This window comes from Carcharhinus amblyrhynchos, chromosome 10 (assembly GCF_965287045.1).
Source record: "Carcharhinus amblyrhynchos chromosome 10, sCarAmb.v2.hapA, whole genome shotgun sequence".
Lineage (NCBI taxonomy): Eukaryota > Metazoa > Chordata > Chondrichthyes > Carcharhiniformes > Carcharhinidae > Carcharhinus > Carcharhinus amblyrhynchos.
Genome location: NC_137333.1, coordinates 85,374,854 through 85,392,780, shown reverse-complemented (window position 1 = coordinate 85,392,780; position 17,927 = coordinate 85,374,854). Strand labels below are relative to the sequence as shown.

The window sequence follows — 17,927 nt, the reverse complement described above, 5'->3', positions numbered from 1 at the left end:
CTGTCAGTTACGGAGAGATAGAGACTGGGAGAAAGACCCACAGACAGAGAGAGTCAGACAGAGAGAGAGATCAGAGCTGCCAGATGCAGTGAGAGATCAAGGGAGTGGGTCAGAGACAGAGGCGGACTGACAGGGAGGGAGACCTGGACAGATAGACACACAGAGAGATCCACAGAGACAGAGGCGGATTGACAGACATGGAGAGAGCCGGAGACGCTGACTGTCGGTACCAAATACGGTCGAAATGACAACATTAGTTTTGAATGTTGAGATAAATGGAGTGATAAATAGCGCCTGGTATCTTCGAGAATGTACTCGATAGACGGCATGATTGGCACCATCTTCCTGCTTTTATTTATTAGTTTTATTAATTCATGAGAGGTGGGCAGCAACTTTCGAAGCAACTTACATCTATGTTTGTAACTTATTCGCTTTTATTCAGCTGTATTTATTGGGAGTTGTGTTGTAACGGGGTGTTTAACTTTTGCCTAGGGTTTGTTTGTGTGCAGCGATACCATGACAATCAGCATGAGGTTTTGAATATGAGACAGGACATGAGGGAGCGAGAAGGCGAGTCTCCACCACAGTTGGGAATTGGGAATGGAACACCCTCTGGCTCCAAGTCTGCCGGCGTTTACACACGTGTTGCTGCTGCTGCTGGTCCTCTCAGTTTGTGGTGAGTTCACAAAGAATCCGCGCCAGGGATACATCAACATTCGGCTGGCTGAACAGCTATAGAGGTTTACAGTATGGAAACAGACCCTTCGGCCCAACTTGTCCATGCTACCTTTTTTTAACCACTAAAGTAGTCTCAATTGCCTGCGTTTGGCCCATCTCCCTCAAACCCTGTCTCTATCCGGATCTGTATCTGACAGCACTGCTCTCTCTCGCTCTCTGGGTGTCTCTCCCTATCACTAGCTGGATCTCTCTGTCTCTCTCTGGATCTCTGTCTATCTGGGTCTCTCTCTCTCTCTAACGCCCAGTCGGATTCTGTTTGCTCTCCCGTCCCCTCTTACCCCCAAGTAGCCGGGCCAGTACCCATGTAATTGTCTAAATGGTTTTTAAATGGCAAAATTGTACCCGTCTTTACTACTACCTCTGGCAGCTTGTTTCAGACACTTATCGCCCTCTGAGTGAAAAAATACCCCTCTGAACCTTCTTGTATCGCTCACCTTAAACCCACGTCCTCTAGTTTTAGATGCACCTACATTTGGGAAAAGATATTGACTATTTAGCCCCTCATCATTTTATAGACCTCTATAAGATCACCTCTAAGCTTCCTGCACTCCAGAGAAAAAAGTCTATGCAATCTCTCCTTATAACTCAAACCATCAAGCCCAGATAGCATTCTAGTAAATCTTTTCTGCATATATATAAAGAATTTGAAACAAAGCAGCATATTGGAGCAAGGCTTGAATGTTACTAAATGGAAATAGCAACTTTCATTCTCAATGCCCTGTATGGCATAGTGGTAATGCCAATGCACTGATAATTCAGGGACTCAGTCCTAAACTATTGATGTTCCAATCCCAATCCCACCACAGTAGTTAGTAGAGGTTGAATTCAGTTAATAAGGCTGGTTGACCAATATCAGCTCTGACAAAGGGTCATCCAGACTCCAAACATTGGCTCTATTCTTTCCCCATAGATGCTGTCAGACCTGTTGAGATTTCCTAGCATTTTCTGTTTTTGTTTCAGATTCCAGCATCTGCAGTATTTTGCTTTTGACCAATATCATTGGTGGTGGTAAAACTAATGAAGGAAATCTGCTATCCTTATATGTGACTCCAGACCCATGGCAACGGGCAAGCCCACTGTTGACTGTGTGCAGCCTTGTCAGTGAAGTCCACCTCCCATTGTTTCTTTGTAAAGGTTGTGATTTGGAGTCCTGAGTACAATAAATTACTGACTGGAAGTCTTGTACTGCAGTGGTAACTTGGGAATCCTTAGCCAGGACTTGTCGGTACATTCATAATGTGGCCACATCAGGTGGCAGAGTTGCCTGATCAGCTGTCTGGCTAAAATCACCACCAAACGCAAGTCCATGGTCACCAATGCCCCTTCATCACTAATTCATCACTGAATTAGTCAGTGATGGAATTTTAAAAATGCTGGAAATACCCAGAAGGTCAGGCAGCATCTGTGGAGAGAAACGGAGTTAATAAGAACATAAGAACATAAGAAATAGGAGCAGGAGTAGGCCATCTAGCCCTTCGAGCCTGCCCCGCCATTCAATAAGATCATGGCTGATCTGTCGTGGCTCAGTTCCACATTCCCGCCCTCTCCCCATAACCCTTAATCCCCTCTCTTATCAAAAACCCATCAACCCGCTTCTTAAAAATATTTAGCGAGGCAGCCTCCACCACTTCAACAGGCAGAGAATTCCAAAGATTCACCACCCTTTGATTGAAGAAGTTCCTCCTCAACTCCGTTCGAAACCACCCCCCCCTTTATCTTGAGGCTGTGCCCCCTAGTCCTACTGTCATTTCTGAGCAGGAAGAATCTCTCCACCTCTATCCTATCCATCCCATTCATCATCTTATACGTCTCAATGAGATCTCCCCTCATTCTTCTAAACTCTAACCGCAGAAATCTCTGATCTACTGTAATTCTGACCATGTATATCTCTAATTTTAATTGCTGTACATGGCAGCCATATCTTCAGCTGAGCCCGATAAACTCTAGAATTCTTGCTAAACTTCTCTGCCTTGGAATGCCTAGAATCTCATTCTTTGACCAACCTTTTGGTCATCCCTCAGAGTTATAGAGGTTTACAGCATGGAAACAGGCCCTTTGGCCCAACTTGTCCATGCTGCCCAGTTTTTACTGTGGCCAAACGGGCCATCTAAAATGGCGACTTGTAAAGCACTCTGGGACAATTGGGCAAGAACTAAACTGACAGGCTGCAGTTTAAAGACAGAGACAAACAGGCTGCAACTCTGACCAGTGAATAAACAGGATATGGGTCATCTCCAGGCTGAAAGGGACTTTCTGGTCACACTGGGGTGTGTACCAGACATAAGATTTCGGCTCAATCATACACTGGGGTGTGTACCAGACATAAGATTTCGGCTCAATCAAACACTGGGGTGTGTACCAGACATAAGATTTCAGCTCAATCATAAGAAGAGTTCCAATGAAAGGTCATAGACCTGATACGCAAACTCTCGTTCCTCTCCACATGATGCTGCCTGCCCCGCTGAGTACTTCCAGCATTTTTAAATTTTATTCCCAGCTTTCCAACATCCATAGTATTTTGTTCTTGTACTCAGTAATGGAACTGATTCCCACTGAACATGTTTCATGGTTGCAATTAGATGTTACTTTGTTAAACTATCATGTATTCCATTCTATTAGTGTGTTCATTTTTATATGCTGTTGACTTTGCAAATATATTACCACTTTATACGATGGGAAATTATATGGATCAGCATTTCAAAGCATTTCACTATCTTGCAGCTGAAGTCACAGTTAAGAGACTGTGTAATAAATCACAATCAGAGAATGCTGGAAAACCTGAGCAGGTCTGACAGCCTCTGTGGAGAGAGAATAGAGCCAACGTTTTGAGTTTCAATGCCGGAGCTGACGAAGGGTCATCCAGATTCAAAACATTGGCTCTATTCTCTCTCCATTGATGCTGTCAAACTTGATGAAATTTTCCAGCATTTTCTACTTTTGTTTCAGATTCCAGCATCCACAGTAATTTGCTTTTATAATAAATCATGATGTTAGATATTACTCAATAAATCTTTCTATTTTTGTTAAGGGATAGAGTTCAAGTGGTGACATTTTGCCTTCTGGTTGTAATTGAAAATCCATTCGTAAACGTGTTTAGAAAATGGATTGCCCTTGATGGCTTCAACCTTCATCTCAACAGCCCCCCCACACCCATCATTCGACTTGTCTGCCCTTTGTCCTCTGTTAATTTCACCTTGCATGTAAATTTCTTCACTCACAACCTTGCATATCCTTCATTCCTATGAATCAAAACCAGTGATAAGGTCATTTCCAATCAATGCCTCCTTTCTCTCTCTTGTCTCTCTCCTGCTGCTGCTTGTGATTTCTCAATAGTTCTCTTAACTGTGGCTGACATCATCATCCTCCTAAGGCCCTCAAATTCCCCAACTCCCACCCTTCATACATTTCTGCTTCACGTTATTTGCACAGTCTCATCATTCATCATCATTGCATTACATTCGGCCCATCAAGTTCTGCACCTGCTCTCAGACAAAGCATCTTACCCAGGCTCAATGCCCCCATCGTATCCCCATAACCACATGCATTTATCCCACTAATCTCCCTAGCCTAAACATCTTGGGGTACAAAGGGGCAATTTAGCATGGCCAATCCATCTAACCCACACATCTTTGGACTGTGGGAGGAAATTGGAGCACTGGGAGGAAACCCCTACAGGGGAGAAGTGCAGACTCCACACAGACAGTGACCCAAGGCTGGAATTGAACTCAGGTCCCTGGCGCTGAGAGGCAGCAGTGCTAACCCACAATGCCACTATGGTAACTTTGCTTGTACCATGTTACAGTTCTGCTATGCATGGATCATCCTGGCATGTCAGGAGAATCCTAGACTCTGCAGGAACAAGCTGTTTTCATTGCTTTATTGTCCCTTACCTTCAATGTCAAGCATGATGAATTGATAAAACTTTCTCATCTCCATGATTGAGATCTTCCACACAGACACCTCAGCTGCTAGCTCATTGCCCTCCCCTGTCCCCTTCAGCTTCTGCCCTATCTCAGAGCATTGTTCAAGCAAATATTCCCTTTTACTCCCACCCCCCCGTGCCCCCACCAGCTGCCTGTTTCCCATGAGAATCTATCCCTTCAATCCTCTCCTCAGCTAGATCCTGTTCCCTCAATCCCTTCCTCAACTTGGCCCTGTCTCCTCAATCCCCTCCTCAACTAGATCCTGGGCACTCAGTGACACCTCCTGGCTCTTTGTCATCACCATTTTGCTCCCTACCGTGGGCGGCATGGTAGCACAGTGGTTAGCACTGCTGCTTCACAGTTCCAGGGTCCTGGGTTCGTTTGCACATTCTCCCTGTGTCAGCGTGGGTTTCCTTTGGGTAGTCTGGTTTCCTCCTACAGTCCAAAGATGTGCGGGTTAGGTTGATTGGCCATGCTAAGAAATTGCCCCTTAGTATCCAGGGATGCGTAGGTTAGAGGGATTAGTGGGTATAATATGTAGGAATATGGGGGTAGGGCCTGGGTGGGATTGTGTTCGGTGCAGACTCGATGGGCCGAAGGGCCTCTTTCTGCACTGTAGGCTTCTATGATTTCTTAGAAAATCCACCCCAAGTCCTCCATCCTTCACAACCACAAGCCTGTTTCTGACCTTCCTTTCATAACAAAAGCTGCAGATGCAGGAAATCTGAAAGAAAAGCTGAAAATATTGGGTAAACTCAGCAGATCTGGCAGCACCAATGGAGAGAGAGTGAAACAGAGTTAACATTTGACTGTTCTTCAGAGCTAGACCTGCCTTGCTTTGCCACAGCCTCTGAACGAGATGCTAATGTCATGCCGAACTATCGTAAACTTTCCCATGTGATTGCTCATTGCCTTGATAAGAGCACAATGCCATAATGTGCCATCCCTTAGGTGATAGCAATTCTGCCCACCTGTCCAATGTATATTCAAAACCACTTCATTTGTCAAGCTGATTTGATTTTATTATTGTCACATGTATTGGGATACAGTGAAAAGTATTGTTTCTTGTGCACTATACAGACAAAGCATACCATTTATAGAGTACATGGGGGGAAGGAAAAGAGAAGGTGCTGAATATAGTGTTAGAGACATAGCTCGGGACGTAGAGAAAGTTTAATATAAAGTAGCTTCATTTAACAGCCTGATGGCAGCAGGGAAGAAGCTGTTCTTGAGCTGGTTCATACATGTTTTCCAACTTTAGTATGTTTTTCCTGATGGAAGAAGGTGGAAGAGAGAATGTCTGGGATGTGGGGAGGAGAGAGGGGGGGGGTCCCTGATTATGGTGGCTGCTTTTCTGAGGCAGTGGGAAGTGTAGACAGAGTCAATGGATGGGCGGCTGGTTTGTGTGATAGACTGGACATTCACAATGCAGATTCTTGCGATCTTGGTCAGAGCAGGAGCCATACCAAGCTCTGATACATCCAGAAAGGATGTTTTCTATGGTGCATCTGCAAAAATCAGTGGGAGTCGTAGCTGACATGCCAAATTTTCTTAGCATCCTGAGAAAGTAAGAACGCTGATGGGCTGTCTAAACTAGCTGCTGTATAATTGGCTCACAAACACAATTTTTTTTCTGGGTCAAATAAATCTTAAACCCTCTCTTTTATTGCAGCTGTGTTTGCCGAGGTCAAGTATCGACTTTCAAGGCAACCTTGGCATGTGGCCCTGAGCAACCAGACAGTTCATGTTGACTACAGAGGACTGGGCACCGCAGGCCTGCAAAACTTAACAGTATCGCTGGTCGACATTGGGACAAACCAAACCATCGCCGCAAAGGTGATCCCTGGTAACGGATCCCAGGGCTCAGTGGAGTTTGAGTGCTTTCATTTCAGCTATGCTGGCAACTTTGAGTTCAGAGTGACAGATTTTGCAAGCAATGGCACCGCCCAGTGGACAAGCGACTCGTTGCAGGTCAAGTGGCCAGTGTTTCACACTGATGTGGCCAAGATATCTGACTCCCAGAGCAACTTCCAGGTCCAAGTATTTACTCAGGAGCATTTATGCCCGTGGAAAGTAAATGCGTTGACTTTATTTCTAGAAGTCACCAGGATTGATTTCAGTAAACCCGGAGCTCCCAAGGGGGGCAAAGAGTTAGAGAAAACGATACATAAAGAGATTGAGTTGTCCAATTCCCAATGGGTGGTGTTTGATTGCACTGATTTCAGCCAGGATGCATTCATTACGATTTCTCTGAGGTCTCCCAGCACCGGTGCAGTGATTTCGTCGAAAGGGCCACTGATGTTTACCCAAATTGTCGGGTACAAACTGCAGGTCGATCACCTGAGAGGGGCTCCGTGTGAATCCTCTGCAGAGGTCGGTGTGGAGAGATCACCTTGCGCCCGGGCACCAGGCAAGGTCTCTGTGTACAAAAGCCGCAGGGGGGCTTCATTTGCAAGGGATGTTTTCGTAGCGGAGAGGTGGCTACGCCCCGGGGATAACAAAGCCGAATTCAACTGCTCTGTGTTTGACACTGGGCAAAATAACTACTGCTTCGAGTATGTTAGCATTCTGAATCACAGCCACCCTTCCTCCAGGGCTGTGAGTTGTGTTATTCTTCAGAAACACGCAGGTTTGTATTATTTCCAGTGCTTTCTCATCACCTCCCCACTTCATTTATTGAACCACTCAATATAGGCAAACATACTGCACAGTGATAGATACAAAATAAATTTGTGTCAACTTGCATGAAATTAATAATATTGTATTTAATTTATCAATTTCATCCATAACTATAACACATTGGAACAGCCAAGTGGCGTTGGGGTGACACAATGGTTAACATTGCTGCCTCATGGCACCAGAGACTTGCATTCAATTTCCGGCTTGGGTCACTGTCTGTTGGAGTCTGCACATTCTCCCTGTGTCTATGTGGGTTTCCTCCAGGTGCTCCCATTTCCTCCCACAGTCCGAAAGGCACACTGGTTAGGTGTATTGCCGTGCTAAATTCTCCCTCAGTGTCCCCGAACAGGCACCGGAGTGTGGCGACTGTAACTTCATTGTAGTGTTAATGTAAGCCTACTGGTGACACTAATAAATAAATTCTAAACTTGTAGAGTTCTGATGTTGAAATACATATAGTATTTCAATTTTTTAAAAAAACTTCCACATTAATGTACTTAAAGTTGGTGTTTGAAATAGTTTGTCCCCCGAAGAATAGGGACATTAGTTACGTTGTCCTGTATTGTGTGGTCCATGGTGAAGGGACAATGATCACAACAAACCATGAAATAAAAACCTGCCCACAATCAATTGCAAACTATTAAGTGAGGACTCGCTGTGTTCCATAACAGTTTGAATTTGGCACCTTCTACGGGGGGACATGTATCATTCAGTTACAGGGTAGACAGCTGATAGGTTGAACAACGAATCAGACTTCAGGATTCTCATAGACAAGAAAGCAGGAGTTCCACAGTGAGAACTATGGGTATAATTTTCCCAAAATTGTAGCGTTGGATCAGGCAAGGAGAACTATGTGAAACTCACCAGCTTTGCAGATGCCTTTTCTCACTTGATTTGATGGCACTCTGTGCAATTTCAGAGTGCTAGTGAGGATTACAAAGCCAGCTGACATGCAAACAAAGATACAGCACAGAAACAGGCCCTTTGGTCCAACTCATCCATGCTAACCAGGTTTCCTAAATTGAACTAGTCCCATTTGCCTGTGCTTGGCACATATCCCTCTAAACTTTTCCCATCTGTGTACCTCTCCAAATGTATTTTAAGTGTTGTAATTGTACGCGCCTCCACCACCTCCTCTGGCAACTCATTCCATATATGCACCACCCTCTGTGTATAAAAGTTGCCCCTCAGGTCCCTTTTAAATCTTTCCCCTTGCACCTTAAACCTATGCCCTCTAGTTTTGGAATCCCCTGGGGAAAAGATCTTATCCATTCCCCTCATGATTTTATAAGCCTGAGTAAGGTTACCCCTCATCCTCCAGGGAAAAAGTCTCAACCTACCCAGCCTCTCCTTATAATTCATTTTCCAATCTCAAAGTAGAATTTAAGGGGGCAATGCCAGGGCACTGCCCAGCCGTGTCCTGCATCACCTGGAGACTATACCTCACTATATTACAAAAACCTGTAGTGATTCACGCCAGCGTGATGTCATGCTGACTGGGGTGGAGTGGGAGGAGAAGATGCCATTGGTGGATGCTACAGCATCAAGTCTGGTAAATATATGATAATATATTAAAATTTATGGAAATCAGGAGAGGGAGGCTTGCTTAAAAGATTTTGTTGAATTTTATTAGTGCCAAAAGTAGACTTACATTAACACTACAATGAAGTTACTGTAAAAATCCTCTAGTCGCCGCAGTCTGGTGTGTGTTTGGGTACACTGAGGGAGAACTGGCCAATGCACCTAACCAGCATGTCTTTCAGACTGTGGGAGGAAACCTACACAGAAATGGGGAGAACGTGCAGATTCCGCACAGACAGTGATCCAAGCCAGGAATAGAACCCAGGCCCCTGGCGCTGTGAGGCAGCAGGACTGACCACTGTACATTCTGTAGAAAAGACTAAAACATAAAGTAACCCACAAAGCATAATTATTCAAACAATAATCATTCAAACACAAATATTCTCAAGCAAAAAGACACAGAGTACACAAAGGAAACATTCAGTGTCAATAGTCAAAAGCACATTGATTTTAACATATACACAGGAAAGTAAAATAATCCTTTGCTCCTGTTTGCAGAAAGAGGGAGTGTTTGGCTGTCATGGAGTCCGTGTAGTGTCACTTGCGGTGATGGAGTACGTGAAAGGTACCGACAATGCATTGCTTCTTTCTCAGGGTCAGCTGCTTGTAAAGGGGAAAAGAAAGAAGTCTCCCATTGTTCACTTGTGGATTGTGCAGGTGAGTCAAAGCATCAATATTCCACCTCAGGAAACATTCAAAGCTGTCAACACACTTGATTTATTATTGTCACGAGTATTGGGATACAGTGAAAAGTATTGTTTCTTGCACGCTGTAAAAAGCATACAGTTCATAGAGGAGAAGGTGCAGAATAGTGTCAAGTTTATTTACTGGTGTCACAAGTAGGCTTATATCAACACTGCAATGAAATTACTGTGAAAATCCCCTAGTCGCCACACTCTGGTGTCTGTTTGTGTACACTGAGGGAGAATTTATCATAACCAGTGCACCTAACTAGCGCGTCCTTTGGACTGTGGGACGAAACCAGAGCACCTGAGGAAACTCATGCAGACACAGGAAGAATGTACACAATCCACACAGACAGTGACCCAAGTTGGGTATCAAACCCAGGTCTATGAGCAGCAATGCTAACCACTGTGCCACCATGCCACCCCATTCCAGTTATAGCAAGGGCATAAAGAAATATCAACTTTAATGTAGGTCCATTCAAAAGTCTGATGGCAGCAGGGAAGACGCTGTTCTTGGGTCGATTGGAATGTGATCTCTTTCCAGTGGAAGAAGGTGGAAGAGAGTTTGTTTGAGGTGTGTGGGGCCCTTGATTATGCTGGCTGCTGGGAGCAAAGAACAGTACAGAACAGGAACAGATTGTTCAGCCCATCAAGTCTGTGCCGGCACAGACACCTCTCTAATCTAATAGTTTGTTGCCTCTACATGGTCCACATTCCTCTATTCCATGCCCTTTCATGTATCTATCCGGATGCCTCTTGAATGTTATTATAGAATCTGCTTCTATCACCTCCTCCGGCAGCTCATTCCAGACATTCACCACCCTCTGCGTGAAAAACTTGCCCCTTGCATCTCAGCAATTTCTTCCCTTGCCTCTCTCAGTATTCTGGGATAGACCGTATCTGGCCCTGGGGACTTGTCCACCGTAATGTTTTTGGAAACCTCCAATATCTCCTTTTTTATCTCAACATGTCCTAGAATGTTAACATCCTCCATTCTACACTCACCATCCATCACATCCTTCTTCTTTGTGAATACTGATGTGGAGTGCTTGTTAAGGACCTTACCCATCTCATCTGGCTCCACACACAAATTCCCTCCACTAATCTTGAGTGGACCTACCCTTTTCTTAGCTACCCTCTTCCTCCTTATATATGCATAAAAAGCCTAGGGACTCTCCTTAATCCTACTTGCCAAGGACATTTCATGGCTACTTTTTGCCCTGCTAAGACCCTGTTTAGTCCCGTTCCTGCTATGTTTGTATTCTCAAGAGCCTTATCCGTTTTCAATTTCCTGGCATTTATGAATGCCTCCTTCTTCTTTTTCACTCAATGAAATTTGTGTATGCCTCTTTCTTCCTTTTCACTAAGTGTAGACGGAGTCATTAGATGGGATGCTGGAGTCATTTTCCTTATTCAGTTGCATGCTTTGTACCTATTTGATGGTTGAGGTGACAGAAGAGCAGGATGCTGCTCAATGAACCACTGTAATCGGGGCCTTAATAGTGATAAACATGGATATTGAGCTATATGGAACGATAACGTTAATAGAATTGCATGGTGGCATGGTGGTTAGCATTTCTATTTTACAATACCACAGCCCCAGGTTTGATTCCTGGCCTGGGTCACTGTCTGAGTGGAATCTGCATATTCTCCCAGCGTCTGCGTGGGTTTCCTCCAGGTGTTCCGGTTTCCTCCCACAGTCTGAAAGATGTGCTGGTTACATGAATTGGCCATGCTAAATTCCCTGTCAGTGTATTCGGAGTGTGGCAACTGGAGAATTTTCACAGTAACTGCATTGCAGTGTTAATGTAAGCCTACTTGTGACATGAATAATTTGTTTTTTTAAGAGGTTGAAGAAAGCAATAGAGCAAACGGATATTGAATAAATGAAATTGGAAGTAGGGATCCCTCATGGAAGCAAATGGCATTAGGGGCATAGTGGTCAATTAGCTCAGTTGGCTGGACAGCCGGTTCATGATATAGCATGATGCCAACAGCATGGGTTCAATTCCTGTGCCAGTTGAGGTTACTCATGAAGGCCCCACCTTCTCAACCTTGTACCTTGCCTGAAGTGTGATGATCCTCAGGTTTTATCACCACCAGTCAGCTCTCCCTCTCTAAGGAGAGAGCAGCCTCTGGTCATCTGAGATGACGATGTGGAGATGCCAGCGTTGGACTGGGATAAACACAGTAAGAAGTCTCACAACACCAGGTCCAGCACCCTAGTTTTGTTTCTGTGAGCCTTACCAATAATGAGGTGGCAGAGTGGCACAGTGGTTAGCACTGCTGCCTCATGGCACCAGGGACCCGGGTTCAACTCCCAACTTGGGTTACTGTCTGTGCGGAGTTTGCACATTGTCTGCATGGGTTTCCTCCGGATGCTCTAGTTTCCTCTCACAATCCGAAAGACGAAATGTTAATAAATAAATTTTATAACTAATGTAAATTCCCCACCTAATATAAAATGTTTAACTTAACAAAGCTCTCCATCTCTCTGATTTTGCTTTTTGCATGCTTTAATGATGCAAGTAATATAAAAAACTACATATTTCCACACTTCCTATATGGTACGATAACGTTAATAGAATTACACGGTGGCATACTGGTTCGCATTGCTATTTTACAATACCACAGCCCTGGGTTTGATTCCCGGCCTGGGTCACTGTCTGTGTGGAATCTGCACATTCTTCCAGTGTCTGCATGGGTTTCCTCCAGGTGTTCCAGTTTCCTCCCACAGTCTGAAAGATGTGCTGGTTACATGCATTGGCCATGATAAATTCCCCGTCAGTGTATTCAGAGTGTGGCAACTAGAGAATTTTCACAGTAACTTCATTGCAGTGTTAACGTAAGCCTACTTGTGACATAAATAATTTGTTTTTTTAAGAGATTAAAGAAAGTGCGCAAAAATACCCAACTAAAAATAGTGTGGGGATGATGTGTAGGCGAAGGAAAAAATGAATAATCATATTAAAGGATTTGACCTGATATATTTACTTTCGCACAGTTAGGTGCACTGCCTGATTTTTTAAAAAAAAATCTCTTGTATATCTTCACTAAAATGGCAATAGTCACAACAAATCCTGCTAAGGATTTGTTAAATAGGCTCACATTTCCCTGAATAATAAAGATTAAAGGGGAGAGGGTGACACAGTGGTAATGTATTAGACTAGTACTGGACTAGCAATCCAGAGGCCCACCTGTTCGAATGGCAGCTGGTGGAACTTAAATACAATCCATAAAACCTGGAATTGAAAGCTAGTCTCAGTAACCGTAACCGCGAAGCTCGCATCCATAAAAATCCATCTGGTTCACTCTCTTCCTTCAGGGAGGGAAATCTGCATCTTTATCTGGAAGGCTTCCATGTGAGCCTGGACTCTCTGCAATGTGACATCTCCTTACTCCTCGCTGTTCAAGGGCAATTAGGGATGGGTAACAAATGTTGGCCTTTCCAGCGACACTCACTGTCCGTGAAAGAAAATATAGTTTTTTAAATTAAATGATTAATCGAGTCATCCCAGATGGTTAAAGGAGCTGATAGAATGAATAGCGAGAAACTCGTTTCTCTGGTGAGAGAACAAGTCATAACGTTAAAGTTATATTTGATGATAAAGGGGCGGGAATGGGGTTGGGGGCGGTGGTTTTGCTGTTGCGATACACTTCATCACACAGAAGGGCAGAGGGAATCTGAAACTTTCTCCCCTGAAAGTTTTTGAGGCTAGGTTGATCAAAAATTTCAAGACAAGTTGTTTTGTTCGACAAGGGTTACAGAATCTGGGTCAAATGGAATTAAAACCAGCCATGACCGAACTGACTAGCATAATGGGCTTGAGGGGCTGAATGGCCTACTTCCGTGATCCTAAAGTGTACTCGTTAACTTAGATATTCAATTTCTTTCATGTTACAGAGCAGAAACCTGGAGATCTTGGAACGGTTCACAATAAAGCGTATAACACAGGCAATATAGTGACGGTCACAGGCATTTCCCTCTGTTTGGTGATAATCATTGCCACCATTGCTATCACTATACGGACAAAACTATCACGCAAGACGCAGAACTGCCACACTGCAGTGAGGCATGGTTCGGTGTCTCAACACAACCTCAGGAAAACCCATGAAGGTGAGAGGAGCTGCTGTGACCCCAACTGTCGATGTGAGTTTCCCGCAGACAACGTCCCCCCGCTGCACGTTGAGGACGGAATGCATCTCCCTTTGACTTACAGGAGGAGCCAGCATTTCATTCCCAGTCAGGAGAGGCCAGCTGAGGAAAGCCTAGGGCAGCAAGGTGCTCAGAAAGTGATTCCTCCCATATTCGGCTACCGTTTGGCACACCAACAGTTGAAGGAAATGAAAAAGAAAGGAATAACGGAAGCCACTCAGGTGTACCATGTAACACAGCACCCGCTAGATGACACAGTCGTCAATGAAGCAGGAACATTGGCTCCAGAGGTAGAGCAAGCTCATTCCGGCACTGTCATCACTCCCTGTTTGGACAACGAAACCGACGCGGAAAGCAACGTGAGCAGATTTCGGATTAAATCTCCATTTTTGGACCACAGGTCAAATTCCTACCAGCAAGAAGCAGAAAAGGTCAACCAGAGGCTGGATTATATAGTCGCACCATTTCCAGAACAATTTGGTGACCATTTCTTAACATACCAAACGCCACAGATAAACAGCATGGTACCTGTATGTGAAGGAAGTATTAAAACGCTTCCAACCAGGCCAGTGAAGTTCAGGCACTGTGAAAGGTTAACTGAGATAGGAATGCACGACAGAGGGTATGGCAGGAATCCTAACTTTAGGAGAACGTCTAGCTTCAACGAGTGCAAAACCACCAAGTTCTACAGGGAAAGAAGTCTGTCCACTTGCACACAGAAGCTCCCGTCCCTCTCATACTCCAGAGCCACTTGTAGGACAGCGGCTGTGACTGACAGATCCGCTGGTGATATAACGGCAGCTCAGCCCAGGTTCAATAACGCCAGCCCGGCCAAACATCATGGCCGCAATTGCGCCGCATTCACATCGGAGACCTCAAAACATCAGACGAAAAGTGGTCAGTCTGGAGGTCGGACTAGTAAAGCTGAGTCGGTAAGTGATCAGCCAGTAACAAATGGTATTCTCATTGACTTGGAAAGCTGTACGGCTAAAAAAAGGGCAAGTACGCCAACTCACCGATATAAATTGACTACGAAAGTCAGTGATCCCAACCCTGAGAGCTATTCTAATTGCAGGTACCCACGGAGCAATCCGTTACCTCGTCATCAGTATAGACAGGATCGGTGCCAAAGCTTCCCGTCTGATCCAAACTTTCTCCACTACGATAACTCCGGTTTTGAGTTAACTGCTTCGGAGCAGCGGATAATTGACTTGCCGGCACATTTCAGTTCGCACGTGCATGAGGAGGAAGAGGACACGAGTACTTTAAGTAATGAGAAGCTGGTGATCTGAGAAACTTGAAGAAAGAAATTCCGTATATCTGCGTAACATCCTCTTTTATGCCAAGAGTGTAAAAGTCAACTGGACCCACTGCAATGTGATTGTCTCCTTACTGCCTTTGTCCAAGGGCAAATAGGGATGGGCAACAAATGTTGGCCTTGCCTAAATTCCTCATTACAACTGCTGCAAAAAGTGAATTTATTTCATTAAAAGTGAAGAGGTGGTTTCACAGAACGAAACACATTTTCTCTTGGGAATGGAAGTATTTTTTTTCTGCTCACCCCTTCTGTTAACTTTGGATTCCCCCAATTTGAATTCTGCAGGGCTACAATCCAATCTCTGTTTCTTTGACGCACCATTGCAATGGAAAGAATGACATTTGGGGGAGAATTGTATGCATTGCGGTCTTATTGCTGAATTGACATTGGAGATAGGTCCATGAAAATTTAGCAGAGAACTTCAAAAGGAACTCTCCTGATAAGAGTTGAAGGATGTACTCGACCGTACGAGCACTGTACTGATAGCGATGATCCATCTCAACGCAGTGGTACTTTACACATTCAGATAACCTTATTGATATGTAAGGTGTGAGTTTCTGTACCTCTTCGCACATCAGAAGTCTCGGTGCAAAAGTTTTTAACAATGCAGTGGAGTTTCTTACACGGTGACTTTCATTTAAAGAACTGAATTACAAGCTGCAAAGCTCCCAAATAAATATGATACTTTTAAAGCTGTGATTTCTAGTGACATTTTACATTAAAGACATGTTTTGTTAGGATTCTGTTCTTTGAATCTTAAGAAACAACACATTTGAAGACTGATAACCTTAGTCCACTTGTTGTAAAGTTGGAATACTGATCTCAATACGTGAGATATTAGAGGATATTCTTATAGGGACACAATCCACATCTTCAATATATTCTGTGAGAAATAGCCAAATTTTCTATAATATACCTATTTAAAAAGGCACATTTTAATAATTTCATTGAAAGCAATGGCACAGTGGTATTGTCACTGGACTATTTCAGAGACCTGGGTCTGGGGACCCAGGTTCAAAACCCAGATGTGAAATTTGAATTGAATAAAAACCTGGAATTAAGGGTGGAATTTTCCCACCCCGCCACCATGGGAATCATAGTGGGCTGGGGTGGGGGGAGGGCAAGCGTGGCTGGAAAATCCTGCCATAAGTGTCGAATGACCATTGTGGATTGTGAACCCACCTTGGTTCACTTATGTTCTTTAAGGGAAGAAATCTGTTGTCCTTATCCGGCATGTGACTCCAGACCCACAGCAATGTAATCAATTCCGAAGTGGCCTAGCAAACCATTCAGTTAGGTTAAGGAAAATTAGGGATGGGCAATAAATGCCAGTGACGCCCACATCCTATGAATGAACAAAAAAAATTGAACTCCAGCCACATGGTGGCTCAGTGGTTAGCACTGCTGCCTCACAGCGCCAGTGACCCAGGTTCAACTGTGGCCTTGAGTGACTATGTGGAGTTTGCACATTCTCCCCATGTCTGCGTGAGTTGGGGGGGTGACACAGTGGCACAGTAGTTAGTGCTGCTGCCTCACAGCGCCATGGACCTGGGTTCAATTCTGGCCTTGGATCACTGTCTGTGGGAGTTTGCATGTTCTCCCCATGTCTGTGTGGGTTTCCTCTGGGTGCTCCAGTTTTCTCCCAAAGTCCCCAAAGATGTGCGGGTTAGGTTGATTGACTAGACTAAATTGACCCTAGTGTCAGGGAATTAGCGGGGTAAATATGTGGGGTTAAGGAAATGGGGCCTGGGTGGTATTGTGGTCGGTGTGAACTCGATGGGCTGAATGGTCTCCTTCTGCACTGTAGGGATTCTACAATTCTATGCACTCACAATTGTTTTGCCTTTTGATGCTTGAATTTGAGGTTTTTATACATCCCCACCCATCTCCTTTACCATTGGCTGTAGAGCCTTAATTGTCTTGGACCTGCTCCCTTCACTTTTAAAAGTGTCCTCAAAAACCACTTTTTAAACCAGGCTTTGTCACACTTCCGAATATTTTCGTCCATTGTCAATAACTCTTTCCCTGTCTTTTGTGCAGCAGCTTGGGATGTTTCTTCTATTAGGGGCACTGTCTATATACAAGCTGTTGTTTTAAAATTTAAAGTTTGTTTATTAGTGTCACAAGTAGACTTACATTAACACTGCAATGAAGTTACTGTGAAAATCCCCTAGTCGCCCACACTCTGGCACCTGTTCGGGCCCACTGAGGGAGAATTTAGCATCGTCAATGCTCACTTAAACAGCACTTCTTTCAGAATGTGGTAGGAAACCAGAGCACCCAGGGGAAAACCTACACAGCCATGGGGAGAAACACGCAGACTCCACACAGACAGTGACCCAAGCTGGGAATCGAACCTGGGTCCCTTGTGCTGTGAGGCACCAATACTAGCCACTGTGTTGCCCGAATTTGCATTCATTTTTTCCTTGCAATCGAAGTATCTCGCTGCGAGGTTAGCCTATATTCTAAAACATTTAACTGCATTTAAGTTGAGAAGCAGAAGATGATGAGAATATATAATAACCATTGTGGATTGTGAACCCATCTGGTTCACTCATGTTCTTTAAGGAAGGAAATCTTCATTTGCAATGTATTTTATACTTTGCCTAGGTTGTCCATGGTAAAGCGTACATAGTGACTCAAGCCGAGAATCAAATCCAGACCTCTGGCATTATGAGGCAGCAATGCTAACCAAGGTGCCACCATGCCGTAATGTTGTTGGATGTGAGATGGGGGTGGGGAAAGGGGAGGTTGGAATTAACAAACGTTTAGGGTCACTCCAGGTGTGCCATCCATTTATCTTAACCCTCCATCTCAAATTTATGGTGGAGACCTTTATAATCCGG

The 17,927-nt window shown here is 44.3% G+C and overlaps 1 protein-coding gene across 1 annotated transcript; it reads left to right on the top strand.

Annotated features, from left to right (window-relative positions):
• The first annotated feature begins 270 nt into the window (after positions 1-270).
• thsd1 (thrombospondin, type I, domain containing 1) lies at positions 271-15,799 on the top strand. The gene is given in 6 exon segments (XM_080197951.1): positions 271-381; positions 493-590; positions 592-676; positions 6,334-7,290; positions 9,420-9,578; positions 13,512-15,799. Coding segments are annotated over 6 exon segments (2,850 nt in total). The 5' UTR covers positions 271-374; the 3' UTR covers positions 15,056-15,799.
• The last annotated feature ends 2,128 nt before the right edge of the window (positions 15,800-17,927 follow it).